Consider the following 27,621-nt stretch of genomic DNA (forward strand, 5'->3'; position numbering starts at 1 on the left):
GGAAATCCTGCCATTTGCAACAACGTGTCGGATCCTGGAGGGCATTATGCTAAGTGAAATAATCTAGCCAGAGAAAGGCAAATACTGCATGGTGTCAGTTACATGTGGAATCTAGAAGGAAAAAAGAGCTGAACTCACAGAAACAGAGAGTAGAAAACTGGTTGCCAGGGTTTTAGGGGGTTGGAAAAAGGGTACAAACTTTCAGTTATAAGATGAATAAGGTCTGAGGATCTAACGTATAACATGGTGACTATAGTTGATAACACTGTACTGTATAACTGAAATTTGCTAAGAGAGTAGAACTTAAATGTTCTTACCAAAAAAAAAAAAAAAAAACCATGTCAGATGATGGATGTGTTAATGAACTTGATGAGGGAATCCTTTCACAATGTACACATATGTCAAATCATCACATTGTACACTTAAAATATCTTATAATCTTATATGTCAATGATACATCAATAAATCTGAAAACATAAATAAAAACAAAACTACTTTAGCATTCACTGCAGACCACTGTGGACAGATATTTAAATCCCAAACCCAGAATCAAGAGACAGAAACCGGGAAGCAGCAATTACTCGAGGCGGAGATTCCACCTTCAAAGGTCCTCAGCCTCATTGGGCTCTCTATCCTTCGGGGCACGCAAAGACAGACTGTCCTCCCCATGTGCAGGACAAATTCATTACACTCTTCACTAAGACTCTGAAGGCTTGGGAAGAAATAACATCCCCATTTTACTTGAATTAAAAGGTGAATACAAAACCAAAGATGTACCAAGAGCCAAAACTAGAATTAGAACAGATTAACTTCTGATTCCAAGTTTTGACCTTGGAAGAAAGTGACCTGGAGATTATAAATTATCAGCATGATACAAAATTATCCCAAAGTGTCCTTATCACCAAGTGTCTAATTACAACTTACATTATGTTAGATATGTAAAATTTGTTACTGTTGTACATTGGAAAATAACATATTCAAATGTGGCTTATTCTTTTTTATAATCTGAGACCTATCTTCCAAATCCTCTGATCTGAGAGATTGGAAACTTGAAATATTGACTCTCCTTACCTGATGTTGGCTCGATAGTAAAGGCTTCATGAGACTGAATCAAAGTGATATGAAACTCGAAATCTACAGGGCTACTGCACTGCAAAGGTATAACATAATTTTTGCTGCAAAAAGAAAGAGGAAGAAAATATTATTTTTCTTTATAGACTAGCTCTTTTGGTATCAAGGAATACAGATTCATGTTATGTGATGAAAACCACAACAATGATGACAGTCAACACCAAAGCAATAATTCCTGGGTGTCAGCCATCCTACACACCTCCCAGATACTAACTCCTCTGCTCCTGTGAGGGGTGCTATGACTTCCTCACCTGAAGAAGAGGAAGCTGAGGCACAAGAGAGGGTCCGTGTCCTGCCCAAGGTGCAGAGCCAGATTTAATGCACGGCAACTGTCCCGAGCGTCCACACTCCAACACCTCTGTCCTTGCTGCCACTCGAGGACTGTCAGGTTTGTCCTGTTGGACACTCACAGTCACAGGGAAAAGGTGTCTCTGCCGCACAGCAGGCCCCAGAGAACCCAGGACACGCTGAACAAACAGGCGCTCCGGAAAGCCTGGGGAGCCCTGGCCGTTACAGAGCTGGAACTAGGCTGATTCGAAGAAACCACACTTTGGGTTGTGTTTGAAATATGCGAGAGATTCTTTATTTGGTTAGAAGTCCAACAACCAGTAGAGGACCCGGAGAGGGTCTGTGCATCCAGAAATGTGCTCCCACCCGAGGCAAGGCTGACTTCTGAGTGAGTCTGAGGTTGTTGCTTACGGCACCACAGGAGCTGCCGCAGCAGTGGCATCTCTCAGAGAGCCCTGAGCTTCTCCTAATGTCCCTCCTTCCATCAGACCAAGCCCAGGTCAGCCAGAGTTTGCAGGATGAGCGAGGCCTGGAGAAGCAGAGCTCTCCAGCTGTCACTTGGCATCCTGTGCAGAGCTGGGGCAGGTTATCTGGGCTCCTTTCATCAGATGGACATTGAGCTCCTCTTTGAAGTGACTCAGCCACACCCTCTGTCCCTGCTTTTCCTTGCGCTTCCTCCCTTCTCCTTGGGGCTGTGCGTCTCCTCTCCACCTCATAACTCCTGTGCTCTCATGGCCAATCATGTCCTCCTAGACAGAGGCTGGTTCCTAACTCTTAACACTTCAGGTGGGGCCCTCCCTGTCATCTGCTCTCCTCCCTCACATTTCCCAGTTCATACTCCTGGGAGAACACAATTGTAATCACTTGTGTAATCGCTAGCCCTCCAGGATCAGTTCAACTGACCCCATCTTATCAAGAGAGTAATTTAGAGTTGTCTTTCAGCAGGGACAACACAAAGAAGCAAAATTACAGGCCAACATCACTGATAAACATAGATGCAAGAATCCTCAACAAAATATTGCCGAAGTGAATACAGCAATACAGTAAAAGGATCATACACCATGATCAAGTGGGATTTATACCAGGGACACAGAGATGGTTCAACATTCACAAATCAATCCATGTGATACACCACATTAACAAAATGAGGAATAAAAATCACATGATCATCACAATAGATGTAGAGAAAGCATTTGACAAGATCCAACATCCATTTGTGATAAAAACTCTCAACAAAATGGGTATAGAAGGAAAGTACCTCAACATAATAAAGCCCATATATGACAAACCCACAGCCAACATCATACTTAATGGTGAAAAATTGAAAGCCATTCCTCTGAGAACAGGAACAAGAGTGCCTGCTCTTGCCACTCCTTTTCAATATAGTACTGGAGGTTTTGGACAAAGCAATTAGGCAAGAAATAGAAATAAAAGGTATCCAAATTGGAAAGGAAGAAGTCAAACTCTTGCTCTTTGTTGATGACATGATTCTACATATGGAAAACCCTAAAGAATCCATCAGAAAACTAGTAGAAATAATCAACAACTACAGCAAAATTTCAGGGTACAAAATCAGCTTATGAAAATCAGTTGCATTTCCATACACTAATAACAAACTAGCAGAAAGAGAAGTCGAGAATACAATCCCATTTACAATCATAACAAAAAGAATAAAATATCTGGGAATAAATTTAACCAAGGAGGTGAAAGACCTATACCCTGAAAACTGTAAGACATTATTGAAAGAAATCAATGATGACATAAAGAAATGGAAAGACATTCCATGCACATGGATTGGAAGAATAAATATAGTTAAAATGTCCATATTACCTAGAGCAATCTACAGATTCAATGCAATCCCAGTCAGAATCCCAAAGACATCCTTCACAGAAATAGAACAAAGAATCCTAAAATTTATATGGAACAACCAAAGAAACCAAATAACCAAAGCTATGCTGAGAAAAAAGAACAAAGCTGGAGGCATCACAATCCGTGACTTCAAAACATACTACAAAGCTACAGTAATCAAAACAGCATGGTACTGGCACAAAAACAGACACACAGATAATGGAACAGAATTGAAAGCCCAGAAGTAAAACCATACATCTGTGGACCGCTAATCTTTGACACAGGAGCCAAGAACATAAAATGGAGAAAGGAAAGTCTCTCCAACAAATGGTGCTGGGAAAGCTGGGCAGCCATGTGCAAAAGAATGAAAGTAGGCCATTATCTTACACCACACACAAAAATAAACTCAAAAGGGACCAAAGACTTGAAGGTAAGACCTGAAACCATAAAACTCCTAGAAGAAAATAGAGACAGTCCACTCTTTGACATCAGGCTTAGCAGCCTCTTTTCAAATACCATGTCTACTCAGGCAAGGGAAATAGAAGAAAAAATTTAAAAATGGGACTACATCAGACTAAAAATCTTCTTCAAGGCAAATAAAATCATGAACAAAACAAAAAGACAACCCACCAACTGGGAGAAAATGTTTGCAAATCATATATCTGACAAGGGGTTAATTTCCAAAATATATAAAGAACTCATACAACTCAACAACAAAAAAAGAAACAACCTGATCAAAAAATGGATAGTATATGAACAGACAGTTTTCCAAAGAAGATCTACTGATGGCCAACAGGCACATGAAAAGATGCTGAGCATCACTAAGTATTAGGGAAACACAAATCAAAACTACAATGAGATACCACCTCACACTCCTCAGAATGACTATAATTAACAAGACAAGAAATAACAGGTGTTGGAGAGGATGAGGAGAAAAGGGAACCCTCACATACTGCCGGTGGGATGCAAACTGGAGCAGTCACTATGGAAAACAGTATAGAGATTTCTCAAAAAAAAAAAAATTGAAATACCACACAATCCAGCTATCCTACTACTGGGTATTTATCCAAAGAGCATGAAATCAACAATACAATGAGATTTATGCAGCCCTATGTTCGTTGCAGCATTATTCACAACAGCTAAGACGTGGAAGCAACTCGAGTGCCCATTGTTGGATGAATGAATCAAGAAGATGCGGTATATATATATATACAATGGAATACTACTCAGCCATAAAAAATGACAAAATCATGCCATTTGTGACAACATGGATGGATCTTGAGGGTATGATGCTAAGTGAAATAAGAGAAACAGAGAAAGACAAACACTGTATGATTTCACTCATATGTGGAAGATAAACAAACACATGGATAAAGAGAACAGATTAATAATTACCAGAGAGGAATGGGGTGGGGAGGTAGACAAAAGGGGTAAAGGGGCACATATGTATGATGAAAGATAAAAAGTAGACTATTGGTGGGGCCAGCCCTGTGGCTGAGTGGTTAAGTTCATGTGTTCTGCTGCAGTGGCCCGGGGTTTCCCTGGTTCGAATCCTGGGCATGGACATGGCACTGCTCATCAGGCCATGCTGAGGTGGCATGCCATATGCCACAACTAGAAGGACCCAAAACTCAGAATATACACCTATGTATCAGGGGTCTTTGGGGAGAAAAAGGAAAAAATAAAATCTTAAAAAAAAAAGTAGACTATTGGTGGTGGGCACTATGCAGTCTATACAGAAACTGACAGATGGTAATGTCCTCTTGAAACTACACAACGTTATAAACCAATATGACTTCAATAAAATAATCTTTTAAAAAAATTAAGAGTTGTCTTTCAGGAATTGAGACCCCTTGTCCACTTGAGGCCAGTTGAGATCACCAACTCATCAACTGGGACTTTGCAAATGCTCAATAAGTGATCTTTTTGGTGTCAAGGAGCTAAAAATTCCACCCTCGGATCACGGTCAGGCCTCCGTTTTGTGAACACGCATCCTGTGAAGAGCCGTGAAGCTTGACTACGCCTGCGCAGATTATCAATCACCTCACTTCTCCCTGCCTCCAATCGTCTATTCCCGCAGTTCAGACTGCCCTGCCCCTCATCCCGTAAGTAGCACCCAAGCCCTGGATCAGGGAGACAGATCTGAGGGCACATGCCTCCTGTCTCCTTGCAGATCTCGCAAAATAAAGCTACATTTCTTTTCCCAAAAGCTGATGCTGTAATAATTGGCTTTTTATTATGAGCACTGGGCAAGAGAACCCCAATTTCGTGAGGTAACACTTAGAGCAGAGTTGCCGGGTCAGCTCGTCTGCTGCCTTCTGGGCATCAGACCCAGTGGGTCTGTTTCCCATGATGCCCCACTCCTTACAGCCCAGCACCTGTCTACTTGGGAGACTCTGAGCCCCACGAAGGCAGCGCTGAGTCTACTTGCTTCTCCGGGGTCACCTCAGCAAAACCCCAGCGTCCCACAAAGACTGAACACTCAGTAAATATTTGTTGGAGCAAAGCGAAATAACTCTTTCGGTAGCAATTTTGGGGATGTAGTGTGGTTCAAATGTGGCTTTAAAAATTATGCCAAGAGCATTTTTATTTGGCTTTCAATTCACTACCTTTTTAAAATTTCTGAAATATTCCAAATGTAAAGAAAAATACAGAGACTGATAAAATAAAGATCCCTTTGTCCACTACCAAGCTCAAGCAAATCTTTTTGCTTTGGGTAATCAGTGTTTTATTTTTAAAGAAATAAAACATTGCAGAACAGTTCAAACTCCCTGTACTCCTCTCCCTTGTCCTCTGCTCCTTCCTGTCTCCCCAGGGGGGACCCCATCCTGTCACTGTCTGTCATTCCCATGCATTTTTATAATATCACCACATAGACATGTACCCATAAAATATATAATATTGTATTATTTGTTTTCAACAATATTGTTCTAAAACTTGCTAGCTTTGCTCACCACTATGCTTTTGAGATTGATGCATGAGGATACATTGATAAATGACTATAAATAAAACGATTCATTCATTTTAACCAGTGATGAGTATTCCACTATATGACTATATCTTCCTTATTTATGACTCTCTTGCTGAAGGGCATTTAGGCTGTTCGCACTTTTTCACCATTGCAAAGTGGCAACGACAATCTTTGTATGTGATTCCTTACGCATCTGCGCCAGAGCTACTCCAGGTATAACCAAGAAATGGAATTGCTAGTTAGCAGCAGAGTAAAACTATCAACTTTACTAGATATGGCCAAAATGCTCTGCAAAGCCGTTTGACCGCTTTATACTTGCACCAGCAGCGTGTGCGAGTTACTGTTGCTTACCAACACGGGATTTTCAGGCATTTTAACTGCTTCCAACCCGACAGAGGTGGAATGGTATTTCATTTTATTTTCATTTTCATTTCTTTGAGGTTGAGCTTCTATCCATATATAACCATTTGGGTTTCCTCTTCTATGCGTGTGCATATCCTTTGCCTATTTTTCTATGAGGTTTTCTATTCTCTCATTAATTTGTAAATTCTAGATATTAACTTTGTCAATTATATCTATTGATATAAATTCTACAGAAGGGTCATAATGCAGAATAATCTCTTCAGCCAACAGTGAGATGAACACTTCACAGGTTTTTTACCAAAATCATAAATCCTGTCCTAAATAAGCCTCCACTAGAAGCATGCAGTCCATCTTAACTCTCTGAGACGGGTCCTAATTCTGAAACACAGGGTTCACAAAGGTCATTACCTCTTCAAGGCAATTCAGCACAACGGACACTCAGGCCCCACTGAACATCAGCTACTCTACAGCACTGGGTAGAGAAAACTAACATTACAAGTTGTGTTCGCCCCTCAAGACGTAAGTAGCCTTGGGTAATGGTCAATGTGAAGCGTTAAACTGCCCCAAATGCCCAGTCTCTGAAGATCAGGCCAGTGACTCCTACAGCCACACGGGCTGAACGGCCCTCCAGTCAGTAACCCGAGGGGTCTGCTCACTGCTGCCCCAGCGAGGGAAAGTCTGCTGCTCAGGAATCCTCTGCTGAAAGCTGCACGTTTGCATTTTCCTGAACTAAAACAAAAACCTGCTAGGGCTTTTTATATATGCCCAATTTTCAACTAATTTCAGAGCTTTGATAATTCCCATAGAAAAGGTGTCAGGGTATTTCTTTAATGATGATTACATGAAGCCAAATTCCTGATGCATTAGTCAGTCTGGAGAAACAAACAATTCCTTAACGGCACAGTATTCCAAGCACCTTGATTCAGAAGCAGACACAGCAGTGCAAGTAAAATACATTTCAGTGGAATCACTGAACTTTGCTTTCATGGCTGCTGTTCGTATTATGGATGTCAAATTAGTGTAGATGGCCGCCATAATCATAAATCAAGGGCAGTCTAGATTCATTTGGGCCAAAAGGAATTTTGCCAAATATAAAGTTTAGTTTATACAGAAGTTTTTCATATTTGAAGAAACAGAATCCCATCAGCCTCGGCGGTGGGGGGGGGGGGGGGGCGGGACTTAAAAATTCTAAACAAAATTCCCATTGCTAAATACCATTTAAACGGATCCACAATGAAGAAACATGCATAAATATACATATCTGAGGCCTATTAATTCATATCTTACATCTAGTATTCCTCAAATGCAAATAGGAGCCTGAATTAGAGTTCTTCTATAACTTACAGGAAGCAACCAATTAAAATATTAAAGCAGACAGAAATTAGTACTTTGGGAGGTAACCATAATGCTTATCTCTGTTACTTTATTATTTAAACAGCTTATCAATTATGCTAAGGCCATGTACAAAAATATATTAAGTACTTTAAAAGAATTATTCCCTATCTTGAATAAAATCCAGTCCACACCTTTTAAATACAAGACATGTATTATCGTGTACAAACTGTGCACCTATTAGAAGAGAGTACAAATTTACCTTACAGAAAGTAAACATAAAATAATATATAAATTCAAATTTCTTTCTTGTCCCTTCTCTAAATAAATACTAGTAGAGGGCCAGACATCACATTAATTTCCATTTAACCCACTAAACATTTGTTTTTACCTTACTCAGATGTTATTTTTATCGTTTACCCTAAAATTTAACATTGTGTTTGTCAAAAGAGTAATCAAGGATTTTTTGAGAGAATGAATGATCTTGTGAACTTATTGTAGATACCATAAAATCAAATTTCCTCCCTAATTCAAAAATCTCAATGTCTACAGAGTGGAATGAGCAAGCCAGCTTGCCATAAATATGATTTTACTCTGTGTTGGAGAATGAAGGGGAACTGACAACGAGCATGACAAATGCTCACTTACTACAAGATGCTGGAATCAGGCGGCACAGTAAATTAACCATTAGCTATTATGCTTGTATAAAATTTGAGGGAAACACCATCGAGATAATGAGAAGCCTCCCCACAGAGATGTACGGGTAATTTAAACTACGACATAGACTATAACATGAATTTAGTAGGACTTTTCCTTTGTCAACTGCTCATTGATATAGAAATCATTTGCAGATCAAAAGATGTGAACAGCAATGATGTATCTGTGTGACATTCTTTCTCTTCCAAATGTACAGAAGACTCATGAAAGAACTGAGGCTGAGCCAGCTTTGGGACACACATTATGACAGTTTTAAAACAAGCCGATAAACTCTTTGACAGTCCTTCCACGGAGAGGTGGAGTCGTGTCTTCTTCCCTGGAATCTGGGCTCTATAATTACTTAACTACTAGAATACAGTGCAAATCATGCTGTACCCATTTCTTAAGACCGAGCCTGAAATACTGGCATCTCCCGCTTCTCTTGGGATACTCATTCCAGAACCTAGCCATCATGTTGTAAGGAAGCCCAAGCAGCCTGTGGAGAGATCTACATGGAGAGAAAAAGCTCCCAGTCCTCAGCCCAGCTGAGCTCCCAGATAATAACCAGCACGTGAGTGGACCATGTTGGAAGTAGAACTTTCAGCCCCCAGCCGAGCAGCCCAAGCTGACTCTACAGGAAGCAGAGCCGAGCCTTCTCCGTGGAGCCACGTCCAAGCTGTAGATCCAGGAGCAAAGTAAATGATGGTTGTTATTTTAAGCCACTACTTCTAGGTTGGTTTGTTACACAGCATTAGAAAAACTGGCCCAAACAGCATTCTCTCTGACCTCATTGCCCCTTTTAGTGAATGATTACCTAACCCCATTTCTGGTTGCAACTTAATTTGGCAATTTTAATGTCTTTTTTTTTTTTACTAGCCCTTAATGTGTACCAATCATTGTGCTTGTATTTCAGTTAACCCCCTTAACATCCCTATGAGTTCAGTACTATTACTTTGCTCATTTTGTGGATAAGTAAACTGACCTTTGGGGTGGTCCAAGGTCACACAGTTGATAAGGGGTGAGGTGGAAATTCATACCAAGTCTCTAGAACCTGCCTCTTAACTGCTTCACTGTTACCGCTGCTAATCTCTGACATTAAGGAACAGCGAATGACATTTCATTGTTTGCACTGTAGTCTTCTTCTCTGTTGACATTCTCTGTGAAACGGATCCTCTGTGCCTTACTTGTTGAGCTTTTTAGAAGGCATTTCCTTTAACTAGCCGACCAACAAGAAAGGCCTATAAGATCCCAAGACCTTTACTCAAATGTTACCAACCTCCTCTCAAGAACAGCCTGCACATGGAGAGGAAGGAGGAAATCTGGGCACTGGCTGGTGAGTTTCCCTTGAGCTTTGGCTGTAGTTGCTGTATTCATAATGTCCAACAAAAACAAAAAGAAATCAGACATAATGATTAGTTGCCTGATAAGCCAGACCCCCAACCCCCCAAACAGATCGGCAACAATTTGAAAAGACATAAAGAGTTGAGGTAAATTATATTTCAGATTTCAAGGATGCCCTTTTATCTAAGATAATTTATGTCCCAATGAATTTCATATTTTTTTAAATCTTATTTTCAAAGACACAATCAATCTCACTGGGAGTGGGGCCTCAAACTAGAAACACAGTGACCCATGATCCTTATTGATACAGTCAAAGCTAAACACAAAATTACATAAAGAAATGTTCAAGGAACAGGCATCTAATTATTGTACACACCTAGAGAATGAAACCACACCCCAACTTGAGACCCAGCTCACCCCAGGATTAAGGCAAAGCCAATAAAGCGGCAGAGTCCGGGAGATCTGACGTTTTCCCTCTAGCTGGCCTGGGCTTCGCGCTCCTTTCTCGCCCGTGGTTCAGTTCCTCCCCAGCCTTACTGAGTCCTCCCTGCTGGTGAAACCACCCCACCTCTTACCCTCACCCTCTCCTGTAGTTGAGGAAAAGGTGGAATTCTGGCGAAAACACTAGGGAACAACTGGAATGAAATGAGGTCACCTCTGCATACTCGGGAAAAGAAATTACGGCATTTCTCTGGGGGCTGGAAAGGAACTGAATTCAGGAGAAGTTAGAGATGACCAGAGGACATGTTCCCTGTCATCTGTAGAGATAATATGTACCCTAGTCACTTCTTTAAAAATTGTGATAAATGTACATAACATAAAATTTAACATTTTAACCATTTTTTTTTTGGCACCTGGGCTAACAACCATTGCCAATCTTTTTTTTTTCTGCTTTATCTCCTCAAAGCCACCCCCCCACCCCCCCGTACACAGCTGTATATCTTAGTTGCAGGTCCTTCAAGTTGTGGGATGTGGGACGCCGCCTCAACGTGGCCTGACGAGCAGTGCCATGTCCGCGCCCAGGATCCGAACCCTGGGCCGCCGCAGCGGAGCGCACGAACTTGACCACTCGGCCACGGAGCCGGCCCCACTTTAACCATTTTTAAGTGTACAGTTTAGCGGCATTAAGTACGTTCACACTGTGCAAACATCACCATCTATCCACAGAACCTTTATCATCTTGCAAAACTGGAACTCTCTACACTTTAAACAATACCCCCCCGCCCCCTCACCCGGTCTCTCAAAACTGCCATTCTGCTTTCCGTCTCTGAATTTGACGACTCCAGCTACCTCACACGAGTGGAGTCACACAGTATAAAAGGCCTTTTAAAAGTTAAATATTAACTTCAGTTATAAATGAAAAGTATTGATATAAACAATACATTTTATAGAAAATAGCACCTTACAACCCCCCAGAGTTGCAGAGAAAGTGGGATAATGGGGGAAAGAATGAAATTCAGGGTGGCTCCTGTGGGTCAGAGCAGGGCCCATGTGCAGAGACCAGGGAGGTCTGGCGTGGGAAGAAAGTCACCTCACAGGGAAAGGAAGCAGCTAAAGCGAGTCGAGACGGTAGATGAAAAGCCTCCTGGTTTCTTTTTTTGTTGAGGAAAATACAGCATTTCCTGGGAGAAGAGAAGAGGAGACACTACACACTGCTGATGGCCTTTCCTTCTCTCGGAAGAAATATTTTAGGGTTCTTACTGCTTAGTCCATGACACCAGGGTGGTAGTTTCATAGAAGCCACAAAATGTATATGCTGTTGTGTTTAACGAAACATTCCAAGAATTTATACAAAGACTAGAAGACCCTAAATAAGAAAACTATTCCACCTTTAATTACTGCTCCTGATACACACATCCACCTGCTCTGGACGCTGATCACAAATTCGTGCTGCTCCATCCCTCAGCCCCACACAAACCAACCGAGCAATTTTCCAAATCAAATTTGCACAAAATCAAAGGGAGAAAGTAGAGTATTACAATTTTCAAGCTCAGCTTTCATAAGGTCAATATCGCTGCCTCCATTTTAGGATTTTCAGCCTTTTGACCACTTTCTCCAGGAGTCAAAAGTCTAGAATTCACCATTTTGTGAGAAAAACTTAAAAAAATAAAAAGTAAGTCTTCTATTGAAAGTTCCCTTTGTTGACTGTCTCAAGTTGGCACTTGCTTCTGCTAAATGGAAGGAGGGTGCATTTATGCCTTTTCATTTTTAATACAGATCCCTGTGGTTTAGGGGTTGGATGATTTTCTTTTCCTGCTAAAATTTATAAAAACAGACTGGGCCAAGATGAGTAACCAGGTCAGCAAAGGGATATCAAATCAAAGCAATGTTAACTACAAAACATGGGAGAATTTTTCATACAGTAAAAATTAAGGCTGTTGTTGAGTGGCTGTAGTCGTTTTGTCTGAATATCAGTTTTGAAGCAGTTTTAAAACACAAGTTCACTACCGCTCCACATACCCACGTAAGAGCTGAGGTAAAGAACAAGCGGGTCAGCGTGCTCCAGTCACCCTTGTCAGAAAGTTTCCATAAAATGCTCCTGCTCCTTCAAATCAACCTTGAGTTTGGGACGCACAGAGCAAGACCCTAGTGAGAGTAAGGAGCCTGCTTCCCTTGCTGAGCTGGAAAAGGTGAATTTATTCTCTTTGAAGGCTGCACAAAATCCTTCTGAAGATCAGTTTTCTAATTTTATCCTGACACCCTCATTCTCAGCCAGTGACAGCTGGTTCTCGGGCCCCTCTCCACCGGTAAGGACTTTCTTTATCGGTACAATGCCAGGCAGGACCTGGATGTTGTCTCTGCTGGGGCCAGTTCTCACCGTCAGTCTTTCCCTCTCAGCACTGGTTCAAGAATGCACATTCTCCTGTGGCCCAGATGCTTTCAACTCCAGGGGCAGCGAGAGAATTTGATTTTATTCGGACATCCTATTCTGACCTTGGTTATTCCCCCACTTTCTGAAATGAGCCATGAGGTTCCCCACTTAAGGAAAGCATCCTTTAGTAAATTACTGAACTTGTGACGTAAAAGTTCCAGAGACTGAACTATCCCGGCTTTGGAACGGAGCAGCCGGGGACCTTTCCTCACAGGGCTGTGCACATGGCCCCGCGGTCTACGAACGCCCTGGAGCCCTGAGATGAACACACGGTTCCACTTGCTGTGAGAGCAACATGGCGGCCTTGCCCATGGGACCAGGTCCAGAGTGGAAAATGGGGAAGGGAGGGGAATCCAGGGGAGGCCCCGGGTGACTTTCACGTAAGCTTATTGATAGCACACTAACCAGCTGGTCAACGGAGTCAGCTTGGTGCAAGGAGGATCAGTCCATGCACATGGAGAGAACAACCGCTCAACTGAATGGATTTGCTCTAGATTTCAGCCAGTTATTTGCTGCCAGGTAGACACAGCTGGTGAAACCGCAGAGCATGATGAATTAACACAAATCTTTTTAGAACCACGGAAATGGAAAGATAAAAAATTTCAGTACCTAACATAAGCATATTCTTATTGCATATATGGGAAGGGTAAGATGGTATTTTATCTACAATGTTCTCTAAGATGTGAAGTGATTAAATAATCTAACTGGCCCTGATGGTTGGGTTTACCTAGTTATCAAGCACAGTTTCCACCCACGGAAAGGAGAGTGAGCTGCCAGTCCTCTGCACCCCATGGCGTTCGATTTAGAGATGTTGGACGGAACTGGATGCAACTTTTCTTATTTACAGAAGCTGTCAAAATACATTGTACCAGATCTTAAGCCACCGAGGTTGTTTATAAGTAGTTGGCAAATGTCCACATGGAGTTTTATCACAGCAAGGAGAATGTACAACCAGCAAATCCAGCCAATGAAAATGCAGGTGATGAATATACACAAGTCCACCTCACGACCTTGTGGAAAATGTACCAAGGTGCTACCCAGTCCTCAAGGAGGCTCAGCCCAGACCAGGCCTTCTCCCCGGAAGCAACCTCGCAGTAAGAAAGCAAACAGTGCAATTTATTAAAGGCAGATTCTACAACTTCTGGCAATTTTGCCTAAATCAATTCTATATGCAAAGAGAAAAAATATCCTTCTGAATCGACCTTCCACTGAATTTGTGTTCTCCCCTCACCTCTAACCTCTCTATAAGGTATGGCAATTTTTCTTTAGCTGTAGAAAATGTTGCTTTACTCTGCCATTTAAAAATATCAGTGCCCTTACATGGAACATTCTCTAGGATAGACCATATGTTGGGAAACAAGGCAAGGCTCTACAAATTTAAAAAAATGGAAATAATAACAAGCATCTTCTCAGATCATAGTGCTATAAGGCTAGAAATTAATTACAAGAAAAAAGCTGAGAAAGGCACAAAGATGTGGAGACTAAACAACACACTACTGAACAAGCAACGGATCATTGAAGAAATTGAAGAAGAAATTAAAAAATACCTGGAAACAAATGAAAATGATAGCATGCCATACCAACTCATTTGGGATACAGCAAAAGCTGTATTAAGAGGAAAATTCATCGCAATACAGGCACATCTTAACAAACAAGAAAAATCCCAAATAAGCAACCTTAAAGCACACCTAACTGAACTAGAGAAAAAAGAACAAATGAAGCCCAAAGTCAGCAGAAGGAGAGAAATAATAAAAATCAGAGCAGAAATAAATACTATTGAAACGAAAAAGGCAGTAGAAAGGATCAATGAGACAAAGAGCTGGTTTTTTGAGAAGATAAATAAAATTGACAAACCACTAGCCAGACTTACAAAGGAAAAAAGGGAGAAAGCTCAAATAAACAAAATCAGAAATGAGCGAGGAGAAATAACAACAGACTCTGCCGAAATACAACGGATTATAAGAGAATACTACAAAAAACTATATGCCAACAGAATGAATAACCTAGAGGAAATGGATAAATTCTTGGACTCCTACAATCTCCCAAAGCTCACTCAAGAAGAGGCAGACAATTTGAACAGACCAATCACAAGGAAAGAGATTGAAACAGCAATAAAAAACATCCCAAAGAATAAAACCCCAGGACCAGATGGCTTTCCTGGGGAATTCTACCAAAATTTCAGAGAGGATTTAATACCTATCCTTTTCAAGCTATTCCAAAAAATTAGGGAAGACGGAACACTTCCTAACACATTCTATGAGGCCAACATCACGCTGATACCAAAACCTGACAAGGACACCACGAAAAAAGAGAACTACAGGCCAATATCACTGATGAACATAGATGCAAAAATTCTCAACAAAATTTTGGCAACCAGAATTCAGCAATTCATCAAAAGAATCATACATCAGGATCGGGTGGGATTCATACCAGGGACACAGGGATGGTTCAACATCCACAAATCAATCAACGTGATACACTACATCAACAAACTGAGGAATAAAAACCACATGATCATCTCAATAGATGCAGAGAAGGCATTTGACAAGATCCAACAGCCATTTATGACAAAAACTCTGAACAAAATGGGCATAGAAGGAAACTACCTCAACATAATAAAGGCCATATATGACAAACCCATAGCCAACATCGTACTCAATGGGCAAAAACTGAACCCCATCCCCCTGAAAACAGGAACGAGACAAGGATGCCCTCTATCACCACTCTTATTCAACATAGTACTGGAGGTCCTGGCCAGAGCAATCAGGCAAGAAAAAGGAATAAAAGGAATCCAAATAGGGAGGGAAGAAGTGAAACTCTTGCTGTTTGCAGACGACATGATCTTATATATAGAAAACCCCAAAGAATCCATTGGAAAACTGTTAGAAGTAATCAACAACTACAGCAAAGTTGCAGGGTATAAAATCAATTTGCATAAATCAGTAGCATTTCTATACTCCAGTAATGAACCAACAGAAAAAGAACTCAAGAATACAATACCATTTACAATCGCAACAAAAAGAATAAAATACCTTGGGGTAAATTTAACTAAGGAAGTGAAGGACCTATATAATGAAAATTACAAGGCCTTTCTGAGAGAATTGGATGATGACATAAGGAGATGGAAAGGCATTCCATGTACATGGATTGGAAGAATAAACATAGTTAAAATGTCCTTTCTACCTAAAGCAATCTACAGATTCAACGCCATCCCAATCAGAATCCCAATGACATTCTTTACAGAATTAGAACAAAGAATCCTAAAATTCATATGGGGCAACAAAAGACCCCGAATTGCTAAAGCAATCCAGAGAAAAAAGAACAAAACAGGAGGCATCACAATCCCTGACTTCAAAACATACTACAAAGCTACAGTAATCAAAACAGCATGGTACTGGTACAAAAACAGGTGCACAGATCAATGCAACAGAATTGAAAGCCCAGAAATCAAACCACACATCTATGGACAGCTTATCTTTGACAAAGGAGCTGAGGGCATACAATGGAGAAAAGAAAGTCTTTTCAACAAATGGTGCTGGGAAAACTGGAAAGCCACATGTAAAAGAATGAAAATTGACCATTCTTTTTCACCATTCACCAAAATAAACTCAAAATGGATCAAAGACCTAAAGGTGAGACCTGAAACCATAAGGCTTCTAGAAGAAAATGTAGGTAGTACACTCTTTGACATCAGTATTAAAAGGATCTTTTCAGACACCATGTCTTCTCAGACAAGGGAAACAATAGAAAGAATAACAAATGGGACTTCATCAGACTAAAGAGCTTCTTCAAGGCAAAGGAAAACAGGATTGAAACAAAAAAACAACCCACTAACTGGGAAAAAATATTTGCAAGTCATACATCCAACAAAGGCTTAATATCCACAATATATAAAGAACTCAACAACAAAAATGAAACAACCCGATCCAAAAATGGGCAGGAGACATGAACAGACATTTCTCCAAAGAAGATATACGGATGGCCAATAGGCACATGAAAAGATGTTCATCATGGCTGATCATCAGGAAAATGCAAATCAAAACTACACTAAGATATTACCTTACACACATTAGAATGACAAAAATAACCAAAACAAAAAGTAACAAATGTTGGAGAAGTTGTGGAGGAAAAGGAAGCCTCATGCACTGCTGGTGGGAATGCAAACTGGCGCAGCCACTATGGAAAACAGTTTGGAGATTCCTGAAAAAATTAAAAATAGAACTACCATACGACCCATCTATCCCACTACTGGGTATCTATCCAAAGAGCTTGAAGTCAGCAATTCCAAAAGTCCCATGCACCCCAATGTTCACTGCAGCATTATTTACAATAGCCAAGACGTGGAAGCAACCTAAGTGCCCAGCAACAGACGAATGGATAAAGAAGATGTGGTACATATATACAATGGAATACTACTCAGCTGCAAAACAGAACAAAATCATTCCCTTTGCAATAGCGTGGATGGACCTTGAGGGAATTATGTTAAGTGAAATAAGCCAGCGAGAGAAGGATAATCTGTGTATGACTCCACTCATATGAGGAATTTTAAATTATGGACTAAGAACAGTTTAGTGGATACCAGGGGAAAGGTAGGGTGGGGGGTGGGCACAAAGGGTGAAGTGGTGCACCTACAATGTGACTGACAAACATTAGCGTACAACTGAAATTTCACAAGATTGTAACCTATCATTAACTCAATAAAAAAAAAATATCAGTGCCCTTAGAACCTTCATGCACTGCTGCTAGGAATGGACATGAACAGCCACTTTGGGAAGCAGTTTGGCAGTTCCTCAAAATGTTAAACACAGAGTTACCATATAACACAGCAATTCCACTCAACAGCAATGAACACGCATATCCACATAGAAACATATTTACAAAGGTTCACAGCAGCATTATTCAAAATAGCCAAATAGCGGAAACAACCCAATGTCCATCAGCTGATGAATGGATAAATAGAACACAGTCCATCACACAATGGACAACTATTCAGCAATGAAAAGGAAGGAAGTCCTGACATGTGCAACAAGTTGCATGAACCTTGAAAACATTATGCCAAGTGAAAGAGATCAGTCACAGAAGACCACAAAATGAATGATTCCATGTATATGAAACGTCCAGAACAGACAAACTGATAGAGACAGAAAGTCAGTTAGAGTTTGCCTGAGGCTGGGAAGTTGGGAGGGGGAGTGAGGAGTGGGTATGGGCTTTCTTTTTGGGGTGATGACAATGTCCTAACATTGATTGTGGTGGTGGTTGCATATGGTAAAAACCATTGACTTGCACATTTTAAATTAGTAAATTTTATGATATGTGAATTATATCTCAACAAAACTATTTTTTGTTTTAAGGATAAATGCCAAGAAAGCAGCTCTCCATTCTAGACCTGCAGCCGCACCCTCACCTCAATCCCCGCCCCGCCCCTCCCTCTGTGGAGCTGCCACTGGGCCGGCTTGTGCACAGTCCCTGACAGGCTCTTTTGGGGGCTTCATGCATCCCCCTCGGCTGTCAGCCCAGTCCCTCATTGTTGGAAGCCCACCTTCAACCTGGCCGCCAGCCTTCCCACTCCAAGCCTCTCCCTCCCATTTCTCTGTATGTTGTCTACCTTTGTTAAAGTGTGAGCCAAACGGGCTGGGTCTCATTTGTGCCTTCCCCAGGTAAAGATCTCTTTGGTGATGGTGATGATGATGATGATGAAGATGATGATGATAGCTAATACAAATCATTAACTATATGCTAAGCACTGTTCTTAGTACTATTAAGTATTAAAAATTTTCAACTATTATTGTTAACTATTCATAAATTCTATTTTAATTCATTTAATCCTCGGAACAATTCTATGAGGCAGGTACTCTTATAAGCTGCATTTTACAGATGACGGTTCTGAGAGGCACAGAGAGGTTGTCATTTTTCAGGGTCACACAGCCATCTTGAAGCAGAGCCTGGATTGGAATCCAGACAGAATGGCCCCAGAGCCTTAGTGGTCTATGCTGTTAAACATGACACTGCATTGCCTTGTCTCCTTTTCAGTTTCCTTATTGAAAGTCCTCATAGGCCAGGCAGGTAACAAAAATGAGTGGAGGGCTGAGTGTGAGCAATAGGGAGTGGTGGGGACTGTGGTGAGCTGACAAAGGCATAGTCCTCTAAAGAGGCAGCTTCCATTCTGGCCCAGCTGAACTGACTGTGATCATGCAGAAATGTGGGCCCAGTATTGCTGGATCTTCCTTTTTTCTTTTTTAAAGAAAAGTGGCAACTTAATTTTCATTTGAAATCTTTTGATTTTTAAATGTTGACCGCTAATTCAAAGGTTTTTAAAAAATAAACTGTGTGGGCCACCACCATGTGGACCAAACCAAGCAGGTCAGCAGTTTAATTAAATCAGAAGCCACAAGCTGGGGGCCAGGCAGGCCAAATTCAGAATGGGTGAATGCATGAATGAATGAAGTGATGACAAGTTGAGCATTAAAAGCAGTCTTCAACAGACAAGATTTGACGATTCATGGACCACTTCTTCATTCCCTTCCAATGATCTCAAAATTCCTTAGAAAACCATCCTGGGCTTTAGGTTTTCCATAAGGAGCCACAAACGGAAAGAGTGAGGTTGAGGGGTTGAGAGGCGAGTGGAACGAGGCAGTGGCAAAGCTGAGTCAGATGCCCCATCTCCCAGACACAGTGACAAGTGGATGGTGGAGCTGAAGGAGGCGCTGACCAGGAGGTGCCCTCTGGGTGGGGCAGGTAGGAAAACCGGGTGAGGTCGGGCACAGAAGCTGCCAAGCAGCCGGGGCAGGCGCAGAGCGGCAGCACTGGAGGGGCATCTGCTTCTGTCCACAGGCTGAGCTCACGAGCAGCCCGAGAAATAAATGGAGCAGCGCTGGGGGTGTCCTGTGCATACGGGGGTGAGGGCCTCACACTGAGCCAGAGGAAGAGCAGGAGCCGGAGGCAGGGCCGCTCAGCACTGAGGGAGATGCCCCAACGGGACTCACAGGTAAGGAAACGCTGTGACAGGAATGAAACTGAGAGTGGCAAGCTTGGAGACCACAGTGAACCTGGACATCACGAATGAGGCAGCGCTTCTGATGCGTCAGAGCAAAGGCTGGGAGCAAGTCCACCCTCGTAGGGAGGAATATTTTCCCACTGATAATATTTAGACTTGCAGTAGGACTTCTAGTAGGTTTTGCTGCCTTTTTAAAATTTTCTACAGACAATGAACTCCCGTTAATGCTTGCATGTGGGCCAGACCACTCCCACCACCCACCTCTTGGTGTGCCACTGATGGGGGTCCTGGGAGGCTGCCAGGGCCTCCTTCCCAGGCCCCGGTCTGTCCTGGGGAGGGAAGGCAGCCTGGACATGGTCGCCTGGCGTAGTCAGCCCTGCAGTATCCATTCATGACAAAATCCTCTGGGAGACGATCACCTCTGCCAGGTGACAGCTCGCATCAGCTCGATTGCTCATGGAATCCACACCATCACTCCAGAAAAGTCTAAGTGCAGAGCCAGAGGAAGCCAGGCGGAGTGCTGACAAGTGGGTGTGTAAATCAAGGACAGTCTGCTGCCGCAGGTCTGCAGCGGATGCTGTCGACTCTTCTTCCCCGGCTGTTGCACGCACCACGTGCTCTAGAGTGCTGTGGCTGATGACTCTCACCTTGACCTTCTCCAGGAAGGTGCCCTTGGCTGGGCGACTGGGCCCCCATCCCTATTCTTCACTCCTTTATGGGTTATGCCTTAATGAATCATGTGCAATGTGTCCTCGTTTCTGCTTCTAAGGGACCTGACCTAAGACACTACTGCTACATTTAAATATTTGCAGTTACTCTCCATTTTTGAAGGGTCCCAGGCCCTCTCCTGTCTCGTGCCTGGCTCACCACAGTGCCCTGGCCACGCCCCCTCCGATTCTCTGCACAGGCCGCCAGAGCTGGATCTGACTGCGCCATTTCTCTGCTTAAATCTTTCAGTGATGGCCTCAGGGTAAAATCTACCATTCCAGCAAAGCCTATGAGGCCTTCTGGCTCAGTCTTCTCCCTATTTCCCCTGCCATAGCTCCTGTGACCCACATCCAGTCACAGGAATGTTCTAGACAGGCCTGGACGTGCTGTGCCATTTCACATTTCACATGTATCTCCATGCCTGGAATGCCACTGTCACCTTCCATCCCATGGTGTCCTCTTAGGATAACCAGATGTCACCCCCAAATGGGTGAGGAGTTTCCCCATCTCTCCAGGCAGTTTCGTGCTCCCTCTTCGGGGCCTACATGGGACCCTGTGCGCCTCTATTACAGCACTTAGCAATTGGTGTAATTAATTGATGACGTGGTTCCATCACAATTACACTCGAAGACCTTCAGAATCAGAATCTTTGTCTATTCATGTCTATTCTTTTTACCGTGGGTGATATTCAAAATATCCATCCACTGGGACTTCCCAAGCACTGCTCAATTAGAATGGATGGAAGGCTGGAGCCAGGTCCTGCAGGGGCAAACTGCTAGGTATTAACAACTTAGTTACTGAGTCACCGGGAGACGAGGGGAAGGCGGAGAGGGGCCAGGCAGCTGGGATGCAGGGATGAAGGACTCAGGATGGGATATATTTCCCAAGAAGCACAAAAGCATTTTAGGATTTTAATGATTGGCATGCCCATTATATATCAACATCTAGCAGCTCAATATCCATCTTCTTTGTAACCCTAGTGGCAACAGCACTATGCCTGGCAGTAGGTATTTAACAACTATTTACTGAAAAAACAAGACATATCTTAAATTACAATTGGAATTATTAACTATTTTCCCAACAAGAAGGAAGAGGGAAGCTGAGATTTGGTTTCTACAGTGACTTTCTCCTGTCTTTGCCTTCCCCGTATCCACTTCCCCTGTTGCCAGGAGTATCCGGGGCTTCTGGCAGCTGTCTCGCCCCCATGACGGGGAGCCTGTTGAGGAGGAACTGTCTGTTGCACAGGCCAGCAAAACCAAGACACGGGGAGAGGCAGATTCTGCAACCTGACTTAAACCCTTAGACCCGGCCACGCCTGAAGACCCATCTTGCACCTTTCCAATTAAAGGGCCTAATAAACTCCCTTTCTTGTTTATGATATTTTGACTTGGTTTTTTGTCCCTTTGCAACCACAGTCTTGCAAGTCCACCTTGCAAGTCCAGGCTAATTCAGCTAGAAGGATAGCCTTCTATTAGGAAAAATACAAACCTAAGTTTTTTCATACGTATCTCTTAACTTTTCACATCCTGTGACATTTTGATAGTTCATTTTGGTAACTCACCTTTCACCAAGGAGAACATTTGACAGATTTATAAATGAGGGAAAGTCCAGTGTGTTCATGACAGGATAGGCATGGATGGGAACAATCAAAGTCTCGTCTCCCTAAAATTAATGGGAGAAAAGTCAAGTTTACCAGATTGAAGACTATAATGTTCAAAGATGAACTTGTAGATGCTTTATTTCTTGTTTTCTATCATTAAAAACATTTCCTTAAGAAACCTGAGTGCTTAAGTACAACATTAGAAATACTGAGTTTTCTTAGCTATAAACAAAGTGTAGGAAACACACTTAAGCACATTTCATTCATTTTTATCCAGGAAAGCTAAAGATAATGATGCTCTCATGTAGATACAAAGACAGAAATCTATCTGCTCCTATTTCAGGAAATTATATGGAAACACAGTCTTCAGTGGCCCAAGAGAGAGAAACCAGCACAGAGTCAGCTGAGCCCGACAACGCCGCACAGTAAACAATGAACTGGGCAGAGGGCGCAGAGCCTGCTCCTGGTCCCGCGTAATGTGTGACCTGGCTCAAGATCTTTAACCTCCCCAGGCCTCGTTTCTTCCTTTGCAAAATGGGGATAATTCTGCCTTTCCTTATAGGCTCTGTAAGAACCAAGAAGATGATGGCCTTGGAAAGTGATAAGTCCTTCATGAAGGCCGGGAATCATCAGCATCCTCTTCAGTGGCGGGAGCCGGGCCCCGGCCCTCTGTGCCGTCCTGTCCCAGGATCATCAGCATCCTCTTCAGTGACGGGAGCCAGGCCCCGGCCCTCTGTGCCGTCCTGTCCCAGGATCATCAGCATCCTCTTCAGTGACGGGAGCCAGGCCCTGGCCCTCTGTGCCATCCCGTCCCAGGATCATCAGCACCCTCTTCAGTGGCGGGAGCCAGGCCCCGGCCCTCTGTGCCGTCCTGTCCAGGATCATCAGCATCCTCTTCAGTGGCGGGAGCCGGGCCCCGGCCCTCTGTGCTGTCCTGTCCCAGGATCATCAGCATCCTCTTCAGTGAGGGGAGCCAGGCCCCGGCCCTCTGTGCCGTCCTGTCCCAGGATCATCAGCATCCTCTTCAGTGGCGGGAGCTGGGCCCCGGCCCTCTGTGCCATCCTGTCCCAGGATCTTTCTTCTTGGTACAGAATGTTCCTCCTGAAAGCAGTACTCCAGTTTCATTTTCAGTTTTTGTGTTTGTTTTTTTCTTTTGAATTGTGTTTGTTACTAAAACATACTCTTCCATTTTAGTTTTGAAAAATTAAATTTAGTTAACCTTAAGGCTTCTCAACTTGCAAGAGTTGGGCCTGGAATACAGAGCAAAGGGAAGGGTGGAGGCGACAGTGTTAAGAGAAGGACTGACAGCACGTGGAGCTGGCTCTGGCTGGAGGCCCAGGGGTGGACTAGGTGACCCAGGAAAGGCTCACAGGAACTCGCACAGCACAGCCGTCTGGGGGCAGGCCCCACAGGCTGCCACCTCCCTGCAGACCCCCGGGCTGCCCCTGGGGAATCCCCGCACAAGACACCGTCCAGTCTCCGAGGTTTATAATCACAACTCGAGGCTGTTGTTAATTTTCTAACCTCGCACTTAAAGGAGTGTGTTTAATTTATTTGTAAAAGCCTTCGTCGTCTCCCGGCACCATACGATAAATGAGGTCTCAGGCCAGGGCTGGCGGAAAACCCGCAGCAAGCAGGGTCTCGTGGCTCTGCCCTGTCCTCGGTGGCCTAATGCTTTCCCAACTGGGACCCACGCCACTGGACAAGGACCCTCCATGCCACTCAGACGGCTGCCCGAGGCATCCCAGTCCCTGGGCTGAGGATTCACACTCGTCACTCTCTCTCTGTCTTCCTCCCTGGAGGATGTAAGTTTTGACTCCCTCCCCTCCCCCTAAAAGCAATTTGAAGAAGCTTACCTTACAGTGAACACGGATGCAATCATAATAGTATCGCCACTCGTCTGGAGAAAATGTAACGGTGACCGTGAGGGACAAGCCAGGGACAAGGCGGTGTTCCTAGAAGACAAGCGGGCTGTTGTCCGGACAAGCCCCAGAGCACACAGAGCATGGGACTGTGGTGACAACACACCACACAGCCGCCCCAGCAGACCCGGGACAGAGAGCCTCGACCCAACAGGGAACACAGGGCAGGAACTGGCACCCGCTGCCTACCTTTTTCACATACTTGATCTGAAAGTATTTGGTTTGTGGGGGTAAGATATGAACATCTATGTCTTCATTCGAGACGTTAACCAGATGCTGGGAGAGAAAAAGAAGCATTCAGAAAAATACACGCTGTCTCACCCATTTGCATATTCATCTCCTCATTTATTTACAGCTCATCTTGTTCCAAAAGGGATTTGAGGGGATAGAATGCACTTCTTAACTTTTTAAAAGATTCAAAATCCATCCTACACCATTTAAAGAATAATAAACACAACAATCACCATCTAAAGAATAATACGCCATGTGCCCTGTGCCCGGCTTAGGGGCTTCAGCAGAGCCTGCACCCCAGGGTCGCCCCAGCACGCACTGTCCCCTCACACCCGCTCCTCCCAGTCCTGACCAGCTACCCCATGAGGCTCTCGGTTGAACTCACTTAGTCCTGTGATTCAACTGAGCTAGGAAGCCAGCCACCCACCAACCCCAATAGTTTCTCTGATTAATGCCACTGGTCCTGGAGACTGGCGACACTTAGGCAGTCAAAATATCAGGAAGAGTGTGGCCGGGACAGCCTCCAATTCATCCAGGGACAGACTAAAAGGACTGGAGGCCAGGAGTTCTCTGACGGTGGCAGCGAGGGCTGTCCCCGTGAGGCAGGACAACGTGCTGGATGAACCCAGGTCTCTGAGGAGAGGGGTTTCCTCCCTCTGCTGGGAGCAGAGCAAGGACTTTGGGTTCTGGGGATCTGGGTTTCACCTGGGCCAGGGGACCATTAAGAGGCCTTTGGTTTCCAAAGTCTAGGCCAGAGCCTGGGCCTGTCGTGGGGCCCACTGCCCGAGGTCTCATGATCATCAAAGCCCTAAATTAGACTTCAGACATTATTGCCTGATAAGGTCTCACTGGTGTTGGCATTTGTTAATAGTTCTCATTTGTCACCTGTGAACCTTCTTAAAGCACCACAGTGTTTGTGACCCTGTTTTGGCATGTCTTCTCTTTTTCTTGGTTTTTGGCTGAGGAAGATTCTCACTGAGCTAACATCTGTGCCAGTCTTCCTCTATTTTGTATGCGGGCTGCCACCACAGCACGGCCACTGACAGGTGGTGTAGGTCTGTGCCCGGGAACCAAAGCTGGGCCGCCGAAGCAGGGCATTGAACTTAACCACTAGGCCACAGGGCTGGCCCCTCTTCTCTTTTTTAATATGCTAAAAGCCTAAAAAAAAAAAAACCCAAATATTGCCCAGGCCTCTCTCAACCTCCAAGGGCCCTACACAGGGGCCGTCCTGGTGAAGGTGTGGGCTCCTGGGGCATTATCCACAAGAGCAGTCCTTCCAGGAGAGACCGGGAGGGCAGGGATGCTGGGACCCAGGACGCCTGGAGCCTGTGCCCATCGCCATCTGAGCTCTGGGGTGGTGGGATCTGCCTGGAGAGGGTGAGGTGACCACTCGGCCCCAGGCCTGGAACCTCGACACAGAGCTCTCTCCCTAGGCTTGTTGTGGAGGGAGGACCTTGACGGCCTCGAGCTGGAGTGCAGGAAGACCTGGGAGCAGAAGCGGTTATACTGTCTGTCATTTACTGTAAAATAATTCAGTAAGGACAGCGCAACCAACAGGGTGCATGGACTGGTTTTAACGTACATCCAGGGGGTGGTTACCCTAGAAGGAATCAGTAATCTGCACCCCAGGAGGGCCCAGGGCACTGAAAGCCCCATCCAGACTCCACGCTCCAGAGGCGGCCACTAAGAGCACTCCAGTAACGCTCCCCTGGATCACACCAGGGCTCTTCCACATGAGCGTCGAGGACACTTGGGAGATGTGGACTAACTGGAATATCATGCAGGCATCTCCGCTCTTGAACAAAAGGGCTATGGGAATCTGGGGAGCCCAGAAGCCATTATCCTTTAGAATGACATTCAAAGGCCCAGGACTCCCTTAGATCCCGAGTTTTGCACTTCACAAAAAAATCCTGTCTGCCTGTCGGAAGGTCGCCAGTCCTACCGAGGGAAAGCTGCGGCATCTGCTGCCAGCAGAGTGTCCTTGCAAGGAGCTCCGGCTGGGGCTTCTCGGGGATTGTAAGTTCGATGAGTCTTTTTTGCCTGCTTGCTAATATGTGTTTATATGCACAGCCGAATCTCTTCTCAGACCTGTTTTCCTTGCAGCAGACCACCTAGCAGCAAGGCTGTCGGGCAGGGGACCTATGGCTCCCAGCTCCCAGTACCGTCAGATTTTCAATTATCTATCTGACAGTTAGAAAGAACTTCACTGGTCTAGGTTAGTTTGCAACAAGCAGCTTCACAGGCTAGAGACAAAAGGTCTGTCCTCACAGCTGCTGGGCTGGCTCAGTTGCTCCAGTATTCCAGAATGGTCCAACAGGAGCTGGAACCTCTGAGACTGGAGATCCAGCCAGCGCCTGAAGGGGAGGGGCTGAGCCAGATTTTGATTTAAAAAAATAATGAAACCCAGTGCTTCCTCCCCCCTCAGAGTGGCAGAGGAAATGCAAACCTGCGCACGACCCTCCCATATGAAGGCCGGGCTTCAGATGACGGCTACATTGTCAAGGGAGTGGAAAATTAGCAATGAGAAAATATGGAATGATTTTCTTAGAGAATAAAACAGTAAAGATCCCATTCATGATAATCAAAGATATATTAGAGGCCGGCCCTGTGGCCGAGCGGTTACATTCACACACTCTGCTTCGGGAGCCTGGGGTTTTGCCAGTTTGGACCCTGGGTGCGGACAATGGCACCGTTCATCCAGCCATGCTGAGGTGGTGTCCCACATGCCACAACTAGAAGGACCTATAACTAGAATATACAACTGTGTACTGGGGTGCTTTGGGGGCAAAAGAAGAGGAGGAAGATTGGTAACAGATGTTAGCTCAGGTGCCAATCTTTAAAAAAAAAAAGACATATTATTTGGCTACAGTTCCCATATTCACTTTTAAAAGATTCTTGATCTGGAATTACTCACTTGGATCAATAGAGAAATAAGAAACAACAGACTCAAACAAAATTTAGATATTTAGGTAAAGGGAGTGCGGAAAGAGGAAGAAAACGAAACGTTCAGCTTTTCCTTGAGAACTGAAGTGAAATGAGACTAAGTGCTGGGCGCCCCCCCTGCCTGGCTTGGCAGGCGGCAGACATGCGAGAGGGCAGTCCACAGACTGGGTTGGGGCGGGGGGCCGCGGGGGGAAACATCCTTCTCCTCACAGGGACGTTTAAACCAAACGTTGCCTAAGACAACCCCAGGGAGCGTGTTTGCCAATGAGCTTTTAAAATAAACTCAAAACAACAACAAAACTTAACAGATTAAAGCGAAAAAAGAACAGCTTGCTCTCTACATTTTAGAAAAGAAAGTCAACATGCAAGAGGCCGACTTTC

At 44.0% G+C, this 27,621-nt stretch overlaps 1 protein-coding gene across 9 annotated transcripts in view; it reads right to left on the minus strand.

Annotated features, from left to right (window-relative positions):
- CFAP221 (cilia and flagella associated protein 221) overlaps window positions 1-27,621 on the minus strand; it is a 91,951-nt gene that overhangs the window by 54,807 nt on the left and 9,523 nt on the right. For all 9 annotated transcript variants that reach the window (XM_070507510.1, XM_070507507.1, XM_070507506.1 and 6 more), the window contains exons 4-7: window positions 24,256-24,342; window positions 24,001-24,099; window positions 22,106-22,206; window positions 1,072-1,175 (exon numbers count right to left, since the gene is read on the minus strand). In XM_070507510.1, coding sequence (XP_070363611.1) covers window positions 1,072-1,175; window positions 22,106-22,206; window positions 24,001-24,099; window positions 24,256-24,342 — 391 coding nt within the window. The remainder of the gene's footprint in view (window positions 1-1,071; window positions 1,176-22,105; window positions 22,207-24,000; window positions 24,100-24,255; window positions 24,343-27,621) is intronic.

The sequence above is a fragment of the Equus asinus genome, chromosome 4 (assembly GCF_041296235.1).
Source record: "Equus asinus isolate D_3611 breed Donkey chromosome 4, EquAss-T2T_v2, whole genome shotgun sequence".
NCBI classification, from domain to species: domain Eukaryota; kingdom Metazoa; phylum Chordata; class Mammalia; order Perissodactyla; family Equidae; genus Equus; species Equus asinus.